This window comes from Ptychodera flava, chromosome 2, assembly GCF_041260155.1.
Source record: "Ptychodera flava strain L36383 chromosome 2, AS_Pfla_20210202, whole genome shotgun sequence".
NCBI classification, from domain to species: domain Eukaryota; kingdom Metazoa; phylum Hemichordata; class Enteropneusta; family Ptychoderidae; genus Ptychodera; species Ptychodera flava.
Window position 1 is genome coordinate 35780944 of NC_091929.1, and position 17426 is coordinate 35798369.

Consider the following 17426-nt stretch of genomic DNA (forward strand, 5'->3'; position numbering starts at 1 on the left):
TTGTACAGCAACTGACATCAGCCTCAAACAATGAGCACACTCTGTTGTTAAAATTGGTCACTGTCAATGGCTGCGGTCGAAGAAGGGTTGGTTTGAAATTAAGGATTCTGAGACCTTTTTTCTCGGTTGCACGACTTATTGCAACACCCAGTTGCCCTGGTTTTGTCATATGTCTGCAATCTACCTGCACTCTTGGTATTGACAAACCCTGGGATTTATGCACAGTCAATGCAAAGGCCAGTTTCAGTGGGATTTGACAGCGGCTTGCCACATTTTTCTTGATTTCAGGTTTATATTTCAAAAATAAGTATGGTGTGATGACAACAGTTTTCTTTATAGAAGGGAAGTGCACTCTTGGTCCTTCATTTACAAAATCAACAACTTTACCAGTTAGTCCATTGACCAATGTATCCGTCAAGTTGACTATCAGCATCACAGGTGCATCTTTCTTCAAGTATAAAGTTCCTGGAGCTTGAAAGTTATCAATGTATCTCTGTTCACCATTGTCAACAGCTTTATAACTTTTCATTTCCCCTGTTGAGAGAAAAAGTAAAAGATGATAAGGAAGAGTTATTTTACAGTTTGATCAGTCATAGAATCGATCATTATGATAATGAAACATACTGGCTTAACAGATAGATGATTGTAATAGCAAATGGAAATGAAACGGTTTTAAAACTGTTATCATAAGAAGCAATGAAATAGGGTGCAGAGTGTATGATAATACTTTTAATATCATAAAGAGAGAATTTTATGTATTTGAAAATTGCGATAACCTGTCCCCATCACCTACTTTATTAAGGGAACATTAGCTGTAATTATTGATAATTATTTTTCTGCCTTTACTCTCTTTACTTAACTTAAATTTAACTCCCAAGAGCATGTTGAGTTACTCAGAGTTCAGCTTTTGAATACGGCATGTCTGGGGGTAGAGCACACTGGTAGTGTTTACATTTGAATGTTATTCTTGAAATAAAGCTCTTCTGTCAACAATAACAATGTTCTTTATGATATGTGTTGATAAATTAAATATGTTTTTGAGCATGGACAAGAAAATGGAGTAAGCATATAGATCAAAAGCTCTTGAAACATTATCAAAAGTTATAGCCACTGTCCCTTTAATGGTCAGTTTCTTTATGTAAAATTGAAATAGTTTAATTTTTCTTCTTTTATTGCAACAGGTGCTTAAGAAACCTTGAAGAAAGTGAATCAAGCAAGGTGAAAAAAAATGGATGTATGGGATGCTTATCTGACAGCTGTCACCAACTCTGATACAAAAGCAAACAAGATTACTTTTCCAAAACTTTTGAATGAACTGTTTGCTGTTAAAAGTGCCAGAACTGTTGATGGATCTACTGGAAGAGTAAATTATGTTTACAGTGGCCTAAAGTTCACTGGTGTTAATGAAACCAAGGCAGATCTGCTACCCCTGGCTGATATTGCAAAGGTGCTTCCAACAAATGTAGTTCAGATACCAACAGATTCAGTGGATGTTGTAAAGTTTGGTGTACTATCCAATTCCTTTGCAATGGTAATCAAGTCATGAAAACATTCACATTTTCTGACAAAGATTGGAAACTTCAAGTTCGCAGTGAGGATATTCCCCTCAACAACTTCCTTATTTCCAATACCTTTAGACCCACCAAACATCAAGTACAAGTTGTGTTGAAGACGGTGTGCAAAATCAAACTCTGCACTGGTGTTGTCATTGATAAGGAAAAGGCACATGCTACAACCACAGTGATACCAGAATTCTACAATACTACTGATGGGATGCAGCATGATGAGTGTCGGATGCGGAGTACAAACTGCCAACAGGTGTTACCGTTTACATCTAGAAGTTTTGCTTGTCGCAAATGCCAGTTTGCTGTTTCAAAGTTCACTGCATCTTCCAAAAATTATGATAAGACTGAAACAGCTACCTCAGCAGAAGAAGATGCAAAAGTGTTATTAGTAAAAGAAGATCATAAAGACATGGAAGAAATGCTAGCAACAGTTTTCCCAAATGCATCAGGAGAGATGAAGGCCTTATTGATAAACCAACACCAGGCGCTCACATGTAAGAGTCCAAAAGCTCGGCGATGGGATCCAAAAATCATCAGAATTTGTCTGACACTGTGGGCAAGAAGTCCTAATGCCTATCAAGATTTAATTGACAGCAGAATGTTGATTTTACCATCTGGAAGACTCTTACAGTACTATAAAAATTGTGTACCACAGACCAGTGGAATTAATGATGAGATGTACGAGTGGATGTACAAATCTGCCAAGGAAACAAACATTGCACCTCCAGGAATGCATGGAGGATTAATTCATGATGAATGCAAGATACAAGATGACTTGGTGCTTGAAAGGAAAGGCAGTGAAGTTAAATTGATTGGATTGGTTGACCTGGGCGAGGAATCATTCAATTTGTCTGTGATAAGAAACAAGGGTGTCACACGCAAACTGGCCACAGATGCATGGCAAATCATATTTCTTGGTCACACTGGATTTCGTTTTCCATTAGCTCACTTCCCCACAATGGCGTAAGAGCATGTGATATTTACATCAACATTTGGAAGATTATTTCTAAGTTGCAAGACTGGGGGTTCACTGTAGATTATATCTGTCAAGATGGAGGTGATCAAAACAGGAGTTTCACCCATATGTGTTTCAAAGAGTCTCCTATAGACAATAGCTTCCTCAGCTCTAATTTGGTTGAGTTGATCCTTCCAGGTCTATTGCTCATTGCCAGGACTTCTCACATGTCATGAAAAAGATCCGCAATGCAGTATTATCAAGTGGCAATGAGAACCATCAAAAGAGAAACCTTCAATACAGAGGACAGAACATAACATGGAAGATGTGGGTTGATGCTGCTGAATGGGACTGGAAAAACAATTCCAGGCCAATACACCATAAATGACTAACAACCACCTATATCCAACACAGCCTGAAAAAATGAGAAACCACTTAGCAGAAGAAATGCTTGATAGAAACATGCTACACCTTATGCAGTGCTACCAGTCAAGCCTTATCAAGGGTGATCATCTAAATGGAGCCATATCATTATTAGAACAAACCGCATGTTTCATTGAAGTCTTCAGGGACAGCCGCCCAGTTATCAGCACTGATGATCAACGTCTTGCAAAGTTACAAGATGTCCACTCCTGGTTCAAGGAATGGGAAGTGGCTGTCCAAACCTCAGATGAAGAAAATGTCATCAAACCTAAAATGCTGATGTCTTCACAATGCAGAGAGGACATATCATCATGCATTTTGGGATTTGTAGCAGTTTGCAAATCCTTCACTTGTGAATATCCTGGTTGGGGTTTGGTTCCATCTCGATTCAATAGTGATATTGTAGAAAATCACGTGCACTTCTGTCAAGAGAGAGGGCTATTCAATGGGAACACAACAAACCCTACCTATTCTGCTTATGCAAAGACTGTTACCAGTACCATACTCTGCCAAACAACAAAGTCTAGGAAATCAAACACAAGGGGTTCAACAGTGCCATTATATTCACAAAGTTGTAGAAAGCCCCTTGTACAGAAGAAAAGACCACGGAAGAGTGTCACTGATATACAATGCCCTGCAGAGACACTTGCAAAGAAGAAAAGGGCACTACAGCCTGTCAATAGATGAAGAGATGAACCTTGAAAAACCAGGAACTTGTCTTAAAATAGATATCATTAAAAATGAATAAGCTTTGACTTTAAGCATTTTTTCAACATTCTGGTTCTGCTTATCACCTACATTTCATTGTTCTACTCCAAATAGCATGCTCTTAAATGTGTCCAGCATCCTGTTTATCAATCAAATGTATTGCATCATATTACTGTACAAGTAATCATCATTAAATCCATGAAGAGGAGAATTCAAAGAATTTTTTACCATTCATTTTTTGTCTGATGAATTGCATCTTAATGCTCTTTGTCTATGATTGCATATTGTTTGGATACTTACCTTAGCATAATCTGTTGTTGCTCATAAATTACACATAACTTTCAAAATATTTCAGTGAATTCATTTTTTTAGCTTGGATGATATCACTGAATAGTATTTTAGCCCGACTGTTTAAATGAATTTTATGCATGTAGCTTAAAGTGTGCTAATCAGGAATTATTTATCATACATGTTACTACTGCTTCATTTTTGTTTCAGTGATTTATTATGTGCAAATCAAAATGAATGTTCTTAATTTTCATCTTGGCAGTAAAAGTTGTCATTTGCAGTAAATACATGTAGTAAGAAATAAGTATGTTGTATTTTTAAGATGGATGTTTCAATTAAAATTAGATTCAATGCTCTTTTTTCACTCTATTTGGAGCTATACAAGAGGTACTCACAGGCATATCCAACAATAGTTCTGAATTTGTCTTGTCAACATCATAATTCAGCGCATAGAGTAGTGTAGGTCGCTCTCCAGGTGGCAGTGGCCTTGAAAGTCTGTACATCAAATTGATTGTAGACTGTGATGCATTTCCTTAAGCTATTTCATGAACTGCTGTAATCAGATCATCATCCCTCTGTCGATGAATTTTGTCAAAGTTATCACATGTGGTATAGCCTTCTCCCACAGTTCAGTTTCAAAAGCATATTGGCCCTTATCTCCATAGGCTGCATTTGGTACTGGAGGCAGTTGATTAAAGTCACCAGACACGATACATTGTACGCCGCCAAAAGGCAAATTGCTATTTCTCACAGTTCTAATAACAAGATCTAGCTGATGAAATATAGATGCAGAAACCATGGAGATTTCATCTATTACCAGCGTATCCATACGTTCTATCTTTTGTCTTACTGTTGTCATCTCATCACTTCTTGTTACCCGGTTGACCAGCTCTTCATCTGTGAAACGACCATCTAACAGTCCAGCAAATTGGTGGATTGTTGTAGCTTGAAAATCTGCAAATTGTGTGGCAGCTATGCCAGTGCTTGCAGTCACCTGAACATTGTGCAGCTTCTTCAGACTTCGTATTATTTCATACAGTGTTCTTGTTTTACCAGTACCTGCTTGACCAGCCAAGAGAAAACTGTGACCAAAAATGGCTTTTTCAACGGCATATTTCTGAATTCCGTCCATTTCCTCGGATTGATCATTCTATACTTAGTTTACATGTGATTACATACATTTATTACCCTATTGGAGGGAAGTTACAGCTGGCGCATGCGCAAATCAAAATATTCCAGTAAGAGAAGGCAACTGGAAAGAAATACGTCATTTGCCTTTCATTTGCCAAGGGTTGTATGCGCATGCGCGCACTTTGCAGACTTCAATTCAAAATGGCCGGCGCTGGGTTCGTGTGCCCAGAAGATTTCAGGACGATTTCTCGCCAGTAGCATAGGGTAAGGTATGATTTTAGGCAAAAGAGACCAGTCGATCGATTGTTTATGCAACCATCTGACCGTTGACCAGTTTTTATCACCGGAAACGCTCAGAGTTCGTGAATTTCGCTGATTTATGAAATCGGGCGGTGAAAAGCTTTCTGGCCTTTTCATTTTGTCTGTGCAGCAGTGGACAACGGGCCCAAGCCCTGCAGAGCTCTACAGCCACTCGATTAAGCTAGCCGATATGTACAGTAATATCACGTACTGTTATTCTTTATTAAATAGTCAAGTCATGTAGACATTCTACTCATTGATGATTATGCAGTAGCCATAGCCACTCGGTATAATGCCAGTCAACATGTAGGCCTATAGGCCTACACTAATATCTCACGTACGGTGATTCTTTTTCTGAATAATCAAGTCGTATATAGACATTCTACATATTAAATACGATTACTATCCCAGCAATGTGCCAAGCGCCTGTGCATTGTTACCAATTATTTCCCGCCACGTTCCTTTCGTTCAAAGGTTGTGACAACTCGTGTGCCTGGAGTTTTGACGGCGAGTGTGATGATGGTAGGCCCGGAGCGCCGTATTCCATCTGTGCCTATGGAACCGACTGCGCAGATTGCGGATATGGTAGGTGATATTAGTCATTGTCCGGTTTACAGCTGTGTGTTCGTTGTGGTAGAGGGCGGCTGTCTCCGTGTATCGAGACTGCAGATGTTCACCACAGAGGTCCAGTACGACTATATCGTCCGATAATGAGATTGCCAAATATGGAAGCTAATTCCTTTATGGTAATATGTGCCTCGAACGTGAAGAAATTTAACTTTCGCTCTGACAAGGTTCAAAGCAACTTTCAACCATTCTCTTCCAAAATAAAAAATAAAAATGGAGGTTCAACATGTTAATTTTGGCCCTGAAACAAATTATTTTAGGTAGTGTGAACCTCGAAAGTGAAAGACGTAAAATTGCTCACACTCTCTTCAAGGACTCTTTCAAGCGTTCTCTTTCGAAATCAAGAATAAAAGTCACGGGTACCGTGCAAATTTTGGTACAAGAGAGTCAAATTACCCAAGATTCAGCGATACTTGAAATTTAAAATGGCCGCCATCGCTTTGTTAATGCTATGGAGAAAAATACAATTTTACTCAAAGAGCTTCAAAATGAGCCACCACAAGTAATAGAACAGAAAAGAGAACTGTTGTATATATTTGAGAGTCCTAATATCTGTCCGCGAGGATCATTACCTGTCGGCTTGTTAAGGAAGACCTTACACACATGCGCACCAGGAATAAATATTCGGACTTTCAAACTTTTACAATTCTTTTTTAGGTGCCACTGAGGGGGCTCATGTTGAAGGTCATTGGGAACACAATGTATTGATGGCTTATTATTTTCCAAAACCGAATAATCATTTATTTAGTCAAGACAGGGATGACGGCACATTTTGAATTTCAAGTGTCGGTAAATATTTGATGATTCGTTTCCCTAGTATCCAATTTTGCCCTACGAACCCTGATTTTCAAAATTTATTTGTCAAAAGGGATATTTCCTCATGGAAAATGTGAGCAAAAGTCTTTTTTTTTCAAGTATGATCCTCAAGTCACATGGAAACGGTTTTCGTGTTGTCAAAAATTAAATCCTTGTTACTAATGTTCTGTGCACTTTTCCTGTTAAAGATTCTGGATGTGACACTTGTGTCTACAGCAATGACGGTGAGTGTGATGACGGTAGAGCTGGAGCACCGTATTCCCTCTGTGCCTATGGCACCGACTGCACAGATTGCGATTCTATGTGTAAGTAGGTTTAAATCTTGTCGTGTTGAGAACTATATATTTACAAGTAGTATGAACGATTTCAATTTTTTTCTGGTAAATTCTCCCCACTTGTCCAGTTATATACCGCCAACTCCAGCTTGTGGCGTTCATATCGCATAATTCTTGAGATACGGTGTCACTCAGAACCAATCCGAAGTCTTTCGATTGAAATGCAGCCTACTGGCACAAGAGTAACTTTCTTTCTTGTTCTTGTCATTATTTCCCTTTCGTTCAAAGCTTGTGACACGTGTGTCTATAGCAATGACGGTGAGTGTGATGACGGTAGACCTGGAGCAGCGTATTCCCTCTGTGCCTATGGCACCGACTGCTCTGATTGCGATTCCCTACTAAGTAAGTTACTGTAAATCTTTTCGTGTTGAGAACTGTGTATTTATTATGGACGATTTCAATTTTATCTTAAATCTTTCCCACTTTTCCAGTGCCATAATCTCAATTCGGTTTATTTTACTATGCATTTACCAACCCCCGACATACGGTAGAGCTTGAAACTTTTATAAGAACTACCGAGTGTTACACATCGTATTAGCACGAAAGCTAAAATCATATCAATCTACCATATCATAAATTTTTTTCGCCCCTTTCCTTTTCGTTCAAAGCTTGTGATGATTCGTGTGCCTTCAGCAATGACGGCGAGTGTGATGACGGTAGACCTGGAGCGCCGTATTCCATCTGTACCTATGGAACCGACTGTACGGATTGCGCGTATCTAAAACGTAAGTTAATCAGCGACTGTCCCGTCCAAGGTCAGTCTTTAGGATAGAAAAAACTAGCTAGGTTGCATGCTCCGATAGTGCGTATTCTGAAAAGATGCCACTTCATAAGAATCGTTTCGCTTAAGCATAGACCCTCGAGAAAAAACGTTTTTCTCGAGGGTCTATGGCTCAAGTAACGGCAACAAAACATACACGTATGCATGCGTGCGTGCATGAAAGCATGTATGCAATGTGTTGTTCCTTTCCCGTACTGTCACAGCTTTAGCCTGTGTGGTGCGTGTATTGGAGCATGGCGCTGTAATCTGTTCCTAAGGCATACCTATAAGGTATGGCAGATAAAATGACCAATCATACGATCAGCAACAAAGCAGCTCGCTGAAGCTCTTGCATCTTCAACGTGGTTCATTGTAAATGCCATTGTCAATTTCGCATACAAAACCATCAAGTGGCTTTATGCTTGTTCTTGATATGATTTGAACAAATTGTTGATGATTGTAGCTTTAATTATATTATAACAGTGTTCTGATTGCGGACGCAAGCGACCTGATTGGTCGAGACGTGGATCGAACCGTGGTATATTCGCGATACGATTGGCACGCGCACGAGCTCTTGCCAAAGGCGAAAATCCTCTATTGACGTCCAATGCATGAATTTCAACATACTGTTATGATAGAACAGTAATATATCACTGCCGGCCACTGTGTGTATACCATTCGATTTTGACTGATTCATTACAAATATTCACTCGCTATCGCTCGTGCATATTTGTCGTGACCTGGACAAAATCTCGTGGTATACCGTCGCTGGATGTGCTTTATTGCTTAATTATACATCTGATATCATAAAGGTAAACTCTGCATTTTGTCAGTATGTCAGTCCGCAAAGAATAACTTTTCAGTAAATATGATACGTAGAAATCTAGTCGCAATGAATTATTGTCTTCGTACATGTAGCTCGTCATGCTGAAGAGTCTGATACAATTAAGGTAGCGAAAGTTGTATTTATCGCCATTTTCGTTTATCACCGAATATTTTCAGGACGAGGACTCAATGCAAGCAAAAGCAATATGGCAGCAGCTAAGAAGAAGGCAATCCCAGAAAAGAAATCTAAGCTTAGCGCCCTGAAGAAATCACTGAAGCCTTAAATGAAACTTTGAATCAGTTTAGGAATTGAGTTGGACGCTGAACCCTGACGAAGACCACTTGAAATTAAAGAACAGTACCCTTTACTACCAGTTTATCATTTTTTTATAAATCAGATCATTGACAGAATTACAAAGTACCTGTAATTTACATGTTAGAAGGCGAAATAAAACTCACTATCGATGGGTTGTCTTGCAGGAAATGTGATCATATGTTTATAGTGCGCGGACCGATCGCAACAATCAAATGGCCTCGTATCGGCTAAATATCAGTACTTATTAGTTTCCGTTATATATTACGTTTGATTTATTTTGGTTTTGTAACTGTGTGCATTAAATATTTTTTCATAACTCCCAACATAACGGCCTGCATATGTAAACTGTTTGTGATTATTCTAACGACTCAATTTTATCCTTGGCTGAAATGTATAATAATAAGCTACCCAATTTTACACAAAGATCTGTGTTTCAATGAACTTTAAAAGCAGAATCAGAACACGTATTTGTTTTTTACAAACATTTACAACTGTTTTCCTTAAAATTGTCATCTTTATTCATGTGGATAAGATCTGAAATGTGAAAATGGAATGTACAGACTCTTGCTCGCTAGTATTTTTAGTAAGTTTGAATAAACTTTGTCACTGCATCACACTTGTTTTGCTTTTGTATTGGTTTATTAAACATAACTTGTATTGAAGTACAGAAAAGTTCTCTTCTGCCACTGTGAATTAGCAAAACAGACATGTTTCGAACAAATAGCTTGTCCTTCATCAGTGTCTACACTTGATCTGACAGAAAGATCCAAATGCAGGCATTTTAACAGCTGGAGCTGTGAACAAACTCGAGGTGTGAAAATGTTTTATTGTTATAGAAAATGTTTTGCTAATTCACAGTGGAAGAAGAGAACTGTTCTGTACTTCGATGTTGATGCTTCCATGATGGACATACACAGTATCATAACTTGTATGATATCATTCTTCCGCCTTTTAATTATATGAGCAAAGTCTTATGTATTAAATATCAAAACTCATCGAGTAAGTACACCACGTAAATAATTTCATAACATATCTACCAATATTAAAAACATTAAGAAATCATGCACTTTGTTGTTATCATATAAAAGTTCAAAGGTCATCGATTAAAATACTAGTCTACCTTAACGTAGATGTAGATCCGCTGGCTGAACTGACATAGAATTTGAACGATTACTTGGTAGGAATATACAAGCACGGAAATTTGTCTCCATAGTTATCATAAAATGCATTTGGTTAGATTTTTTTATACACTTGATAAGAAGCATTGTCAATATTATAAATTATCTGCCCTATCTAAGGCAGTGCAGTGAATTACAAGGTCTAACTAACGAAAATGCCTGCAATATGGCTAGTCCAATCCTTCAGGTAGTATGCGCCTCGAAAGTGGAAAGACTTGAACTTTGCTCAAAATTTCCCCGAGGAATCTTGCAACCATTCTCTTTCAAAATCAAGAATAATAATTGAGGGTGTAAATTCTGCTACCAGAGAAACAAATTACCAAAGATTTACCAATATATGACATTCAAAATAGCCGCCATTCCCGTGTTAACTCTATGGAGAAAAATGCAATAGTTGTTTTTCGAAAAACTAAGGCTTAAATTTTTTTCTTACGCCAAGAGCTTTACAACGAACCGCTACAAGTGATAGATCAGAAAAAAACTTTATAGGAGTTTGAAAGTTCAAACTGTCCCCGATGCCACGCATTCTACCGTATGCACGAAACCAATTTATGGTGATCAGAGTTGAGAGGAATATGTGATTACCATGCTTGTATTCCTAGCCAGATTAACGTCAATATCGGCAAAACTTTACAATATCAACACTATTACAACGAAGGCACTGTTACGTGTAGTTATTCAATTTTTGATGATATCGTTAGATGATTAATATTTAATATTCCGGCACCGGCAAGGTAAGTGACATTTTGATACATTATGATATGGATTGAGGCATTTCTTGGTGGACTAAAACTACATACTATGACCGTATATATGTTTTTTTTACTCTGTAGTCCTTTCGACTTTCTAGTTTACTATCACATTAAATGCGAAGTGATGACTCTATTTCCCAATGTCTTTGGATACGCTTGGCATGAATGCCCCGACTCGACGTCTTCTTTGGGAGAATTTTTTTCAACAAACATTAATCCAAGTGACCTCGGCCATACTCGACAGTCATACTATTGTAACAAGCTTGGCAACTTTCATTGTTTAATGGACTGTACAAACCTCTTCATTAAAATTGAACGAAGGCGCTTACGAATGAAAAACAACTACGTGTAAATAAAGGCAAGGCAACGTACTTAAAAAACAATGTTGAAGAGAATTCAGTGTGTCGTCAGGCACTATGAATATCATGAAGCATTGTAAGCATTTACTGTTAAGATTTATTTAAAGAGCGGAATTTTTTCCTTTGAACCTAAGCGCACTGTGTAAACTTCTTCCCCAGGACACACCACTGTTAGTGTTTTCGTGCGTACCTTTATGAGTCACAGGGGTGAGGGAAATTGTCATTAAGGTACCATTCGCCTCGAAAGTGAAAACTTAACCCGTTTGCACAAATTTTCTTCAAGGAAATTTTTAACAATAAAATAATTTTCTATCGAAATTCAGAATAAAAACCAGGCTCACCTTGCGAGACGAAATCCCAAAGAAACAAATAACCTTTAACCTTTAACTTTACCACTATTGACAATTCGAAATGGCAGCCAGCCCTGTGTTCACTATACTGAAAAACAATATTAAAGTTCGATTTTCACAAAAGTATGTTAAAGCCCCTACAAGTGATAGACCAGAAAAGTATTGTATAAATATGAGAGTTTGAAATTTATTCCAAAGGTATATTCAACTTAAAGAAATGCTAAGCTAGCCTTTCTAACAGTCCGAGAGTACACGATTAACAGCTCTCGGTCGTTCAGTGTTATTATGCACCACTAAGTGCACCTCAGTTTGTTTTCATAATATCTTGACGTATTGTGTCGTGTACACGGTAAGACAGAAGTTATGAAATACCCCTTGACAAATAACGCGTCCCGAATCAGGCAATCAAAATACTTAAATCGGATTTTGAATTTTAAATTTTGTAATTTCCCTTACAAGATATGGCCTTTGTAAAGCAATGTCGATAATCTAATTCAAGTGAGACTGTAGACATGATATGCGTCATTAGTCATTAATCATTACTCATTTGGGAAACATGAAAAGAAATTCTTGGCTGAATTTATACTCACCTTATTTCTATAAATATTATTCTCCACGACCTATGATTTTATGCCTTAGGTCCATGGTAATTTACTAACCATGACCGCCAAAAATCCACATGAACTTGTTGAACGCAGTGTTTGCACAGTTTAACTGGCAACATTTCGTGGTATCTGGAGGTATCCATAAGATAGAGCTATGGCTGTATATGATCATCATTTATATACATAGAAAGGCGTGAAACTGTCAACTTTTTCCCACAAAAAACTTTAAAGTTCGGTCAAGATATTTAATCATAAGACGAGCCAGGCTATGCTGTCTTAAATTCACCGTAATTCATGTTAATTTTGGTTTTGCAGAAGCTTGGTTCACGAAGTGACCCAGCTGCCAAACGAATGCTGACGCCATACATTTCCTTTCATACCTTTGCTGTCCCTTCAAAGACAAATGTAACCATGGTTATCGGATGGAAAGAACCTATTTCTTCACTCCCTTGGCGGCATTCTCTATCACCAATAAACCTGAGTGTTTGTTTATGAAACGTTCAGCACGACTTTAAGATATTTGAAGGTTATGCATGAATCCAGTGTCAGGTAGAAATACAACAAATAATGTATTAACTGAGTATGGTAATTATATAAGTGGTACACCATTGTATCCGATAGCGATGCCCATAGTTTGTCTAAATTTCATTTAAGCAAATTAAAAAGAAGAAGAATGTATTTCTCACTGTCGGTAGATACATACTATACAGTTTGTCACGATCAAAAATTCACATTATTTTATTATCGCCGAAATCACTTGTACAGCCGACATCAACATCGATCGATGTTGCGTTGATGAGTCTATGCGCAGCTTATTTGCGCATGCCGAAGAGAAAGCAAAGTCTCCCGAGGAGAACCCACCATGTACTAAAATTAAAATACAGCTGCAGACCATATGTGAACTATAACCCGGCTTTATATCATTAAATAAATCAGTAAGTGAATTTAATAAGTTTTCCCATTGAGGTTATTTATGTTATGCAATAATATCGCCAGCGTGAAAAAGAGCTATATAAATCAACTCACTCACATTTATTTGACACAAAGGAGACTTGCATTGACGGTATGACGATCCCCAAAGAGCTCTTCCGTGTGAACTTTTGCATGGCTTTGCGAGGTAAGTCGGCTTGTGTTTCGCCTTCATTCAAGAGCATTGGCAGTCTTACTAATGGTGACTAGAACCCTCAAGCTTGAGCATGGTCTGTAGGACGCGTTCTATGATTTGTCGGACTTTGCAAATAATATATTTACAAAACTAATACTGAAATGTCCAGTGTTAATGTTCAGAATTTAAATACCGTAGGAATAGTGACTAGGTATCGCCTTCTAGTATATTGATGACCGGAGTTGCATGCTGCTAGATAGTATTTTAGAAACACAAACCCTGATTGTAACGTATAATATCCTTTCCTCTAACTACCCATGCATTTATATTTCTATATGCACGGGAAAGAATAAATTCATGAAATCTCACTTTCTTGAAAGAGTTGAGCCAGTAGTGAAATGTACTGTTTATAGCCTTCACAGGCAAGCCATTATGTGAGACAGAACAAAAATAAAGCAGAATATTATACCGTAATGTTCTATTCGTCAATTCTGTGAAGTAGCATATTAAGGTAGAACGCGCCCAGGGGACAAATATTCGGACTGTCAAACTTTTACAATTCTTTTCTGATGATATACGACTTGTGGGGGTTCATTTTAAAGCTCTCGGCGTAAGAAAACTTTTTACCGGCTTCGTTTTTGCAATTCGAAAAAAAATTCATAGAGTTAACACGGGATGGCGGCCGTTTTTTAATTTTAAATATCGGTAAATGTTTGATTATTTGTCTCTCTAGTACCAAACTTTGGACAGTGACCACGGATTTCTATTCTTGGTTATGAAGAGAACGGTTGAAAGATCTATAACTAGAAGGAAAGTTTGAGGCGCATACTAACTTCAATTTAAGATCTCGATGTCGCATTTCCGTTTGTCTTGCACCAAATAACAAAAACAAATTGCAATAAGGACATACGACATGATGTATCAGTTGTAGCCTTCCAGTGTTGTAGAACATACAGAATGGAGCTCACCAAACTCAAATTTTGCTGAACCTATAATACTTACCTCTGTGTGTACCTTTTGATGTTTTGATCGGTGTTTATTTGAACGAATTGCTTTGGAGGAGTCCACAATCCTTAGATCATCATTTTTATTCAACGTAGAATATGTTTAGAGCTCGACAGATTAATACATATTGCTTTGGATGAACCCATGATCAAGAGATCACCATTTCTATCCTGGTCTTCTTGGCCACATGTGTTTGTGAAAGGCATACTAATCCTGTTTATATGCACTTATTGCCTATTTGTGAAGAATAGAGCTCTGATGATTGAAGTTTTTGATAGAACATTTCAGCAAAAACACTCAAGCTGATCATAGTAAGACTTCAGGGTAATATGCTACAACACCTACGACCAGTGTAATATTGAAGTACAGTTACCCCTCACGTTAAATGTATTTTAACTCTTAAACTGCCCATCGAAAGACGTAACGACGTGTAAACAATGTGTCACAGAGAAGATGGCGTGTAAAACGTTGGCAGTATTCTTGCAAATAAAACTCCTTCGGTATCAACTAAACTTCAAAGGCTGTCAACTTATAAAATACTGCATATCTGAAATTGATAACTGCTTACAGAACGAAAGGCAAGTAAAATCAAACCCTTTCAGTAACTATATTGTAATAGCGTAATGCTTTAAAAATATGACTTCCACTTATGGTGCTGTAGTAGTCACTCAATGCTTGAAACGTGTGACTGGATAGAGTACTGATGTGTGTTGTCCATTCTCTCCAGAAGACTCCATGTGCCACGATTTTGAAAGATCACTGACAAAATTCCATTATTCCAAAATTAGTGAAATTCCAGTGTATCTGTACCACTGGTATCCGCTAAGATTAGACTTGAAGCTTGTTTATGGTACTAAGGCAATCCCAAACCACAAAACAATTACGTATGCCGTGATATTACACATTTGTTTATATATTTTAACTCAAAAGAGATATACTCTGTGAGAGCTACATACATCCATAGAAATGCGCATAATCCTGCATACACTATTGTAATATTCTATCCCAAACACTAATTGAAGGGTATCACTCGTAAACACTGAATCTAAGATATTGGATTGGCATGTGGTGAAGATTAAGGGATTCGGTGAAAATTCTAGCAGCAGTATAGTTGTTCTAGTGACGAGTATACACTGCAAGATCCTAGGTGCAACATTTTTATAGACTCCTTTCTCGTTATGTATCGAACTGAGCTAGTATAGAGAAGGCAAAGCAAGGTCCAATTACAAGAAAACTTATCACGGTGTACGCTTCGCTACCGTTGTTTCATTTGCATACAACTTCCCACCTGACTTATTGAATTAGATAGCCAAGAGCATTCACAGTTTCACAGAAGTCATAGTTAAAAACGCTGTAGAGTTTTGTAGTGTCATGGCAACATGAATCAGACGTGAAGAGTGATCAAAGCCGGCATCCAAAGCTGTGCAAATCTGTAGGGTATCGTCTTGGTATGGTAACTGTAACCCAGAGCAGAAATTGAAATCATGGCAGATTCCAGTGAATTTTAACCACCCCCCCCCCCCTCCAAAAAAAAACAAAACACAAAACTGTTTAATATAAGGAAACTAATACGGGTAGATAAAGAGTGAAATGCGAATTGGCGATAATTTTGAGCGTTTGTACCCAACTATTTTCTTATAATAGATTTGGTTCAATTTACAGAATGTCAGTATCAAAATTAATGAAAATGAGAGGTCAAGAAATTTTCAATCTCGACAGCTACATGTCATCAATGGTATGACGATATAAAAAGTATTATATTATAGAGGATTGAAAAAATCTTTAGTGTCAGTAATGAAACCACTGTATACATAAACGTTTATGACATGTGACTAATTTCTTCGACAGCAAAATACAAAGGCAGGATTTCTCAGCGGTTATTTTAGCATAAAAGGCTACTTAATTCTACGTAAAATTATTATGATTAAATTGAATTGACTGTCATTAACCTACTTAATTGCCCTGTTGCTTGTCATATTATCAACGGGTTTAATTTTTGCACAAATTAGGAAATTCAATTTTGATTAAAAATAACTTGCTATATACAATCTAAAGACGTTGTCACCACAACCGATTAAAGGAAAACAATGCACCATTGTGACTAACGAGTTTTTTGTAAGAATCAGCGTGTTGTATTGCTTTGTACTTTTTAAATTACATTCAAAATTAAACAATAGAAATACAAACATTAAGCGAATGACCCTTGGGTATATAGTTTCTCAGAGAATGCCGTAATAAACATCCGTAGTCTCGATATCTTGGCAGCGTATACAGTCAATCCAATGCGTGGTGACAGGCAACCAACAAAGAATGCTTTCATAAATACAGGCACTTAACCTACGACTCAACAATTGACTTTTCACTGAATAAGAGTGTTTGTGTACATACGTTGTAGGGTAACCAAGTAACCATCACTCGCAAGCAGTGAGGCTTCATATTATTGTAGTACATGTTAATCTACTACGTCATCGATTGATAAATGAAATTAATATACTCGTTAACATTTTCCAGGAGAAAAATCACAGTTACACTGGCAAAGATTCCAGTCTGTAGAATAAAAATATTTTTAGGATGAACAGTCGGCTTTAATTTCCACGGACAGTAAAGGACTCTGCCTGTAACTTTTGACGATAATATATTTTCGTCAACGAACAATTTTTATATTATTTTAATAAACAATTTTCAACGAACTATTTTCATTATTTTTATTCTATGAGGCGAGTAGTTTCTTATTTTCTCCCTAAAATACTTTCAAATACATAGGAAAAGCTTTGTCAACACCTTAGATTTTGTACAGCATGGAATTTATTGTTCACAAATGTATTCTGGTCTGGTTAAATTGCAAACAATAACAGCATATGTTCCACATGTGAAGACTGGGTTTACAAACTGATTACAATGCGTCAATTCCGACACGACAAGGGGAACAGAACAAGAAATTATCTTTTTCATGCAGAACAAAAAATACTACAAAATGCAGCAAAAGTTTATGTTCTTATTATATATGGGGTACTTACAAAAAT

At 37.4% G+C, this 17426-nt stretch overlaps 1 protein-coding gene across 1 annotated transcript in view; it reads left to right on the plus strand.

Annotated features, from left to right (window-relative positions):
* Positions 1–9665, plus strand: part of LOC139119811 (uncharacterized) — a 29144-nt gene extending 19479 nt beyond the window's left edge. The window contains exons 3-7 of the mRNA XM_070683719.1: positions 5845–5955; positions 7002–7118; positions 7377–7490; positions 7757–7873; positions 8911–9665. Coding sequence (XP_070539820.1) covers positions 5845–5955; positions 7002–7118; positions 7377–7490; positions 7757–7873; positions 8911–9017 — 566 coding nt within the window. The 3' untranslated portion in view covers positions 9018–9665. The remainder of the gene's footprint in view (positions 1–5844; positions 5956–7001; positions 7119–7376; positions 7491–7756; positions 7874–8910) is intronic.
* The last annotated feature ends 7761 nt before the right edge of the window (positions 9666–17426 follow it).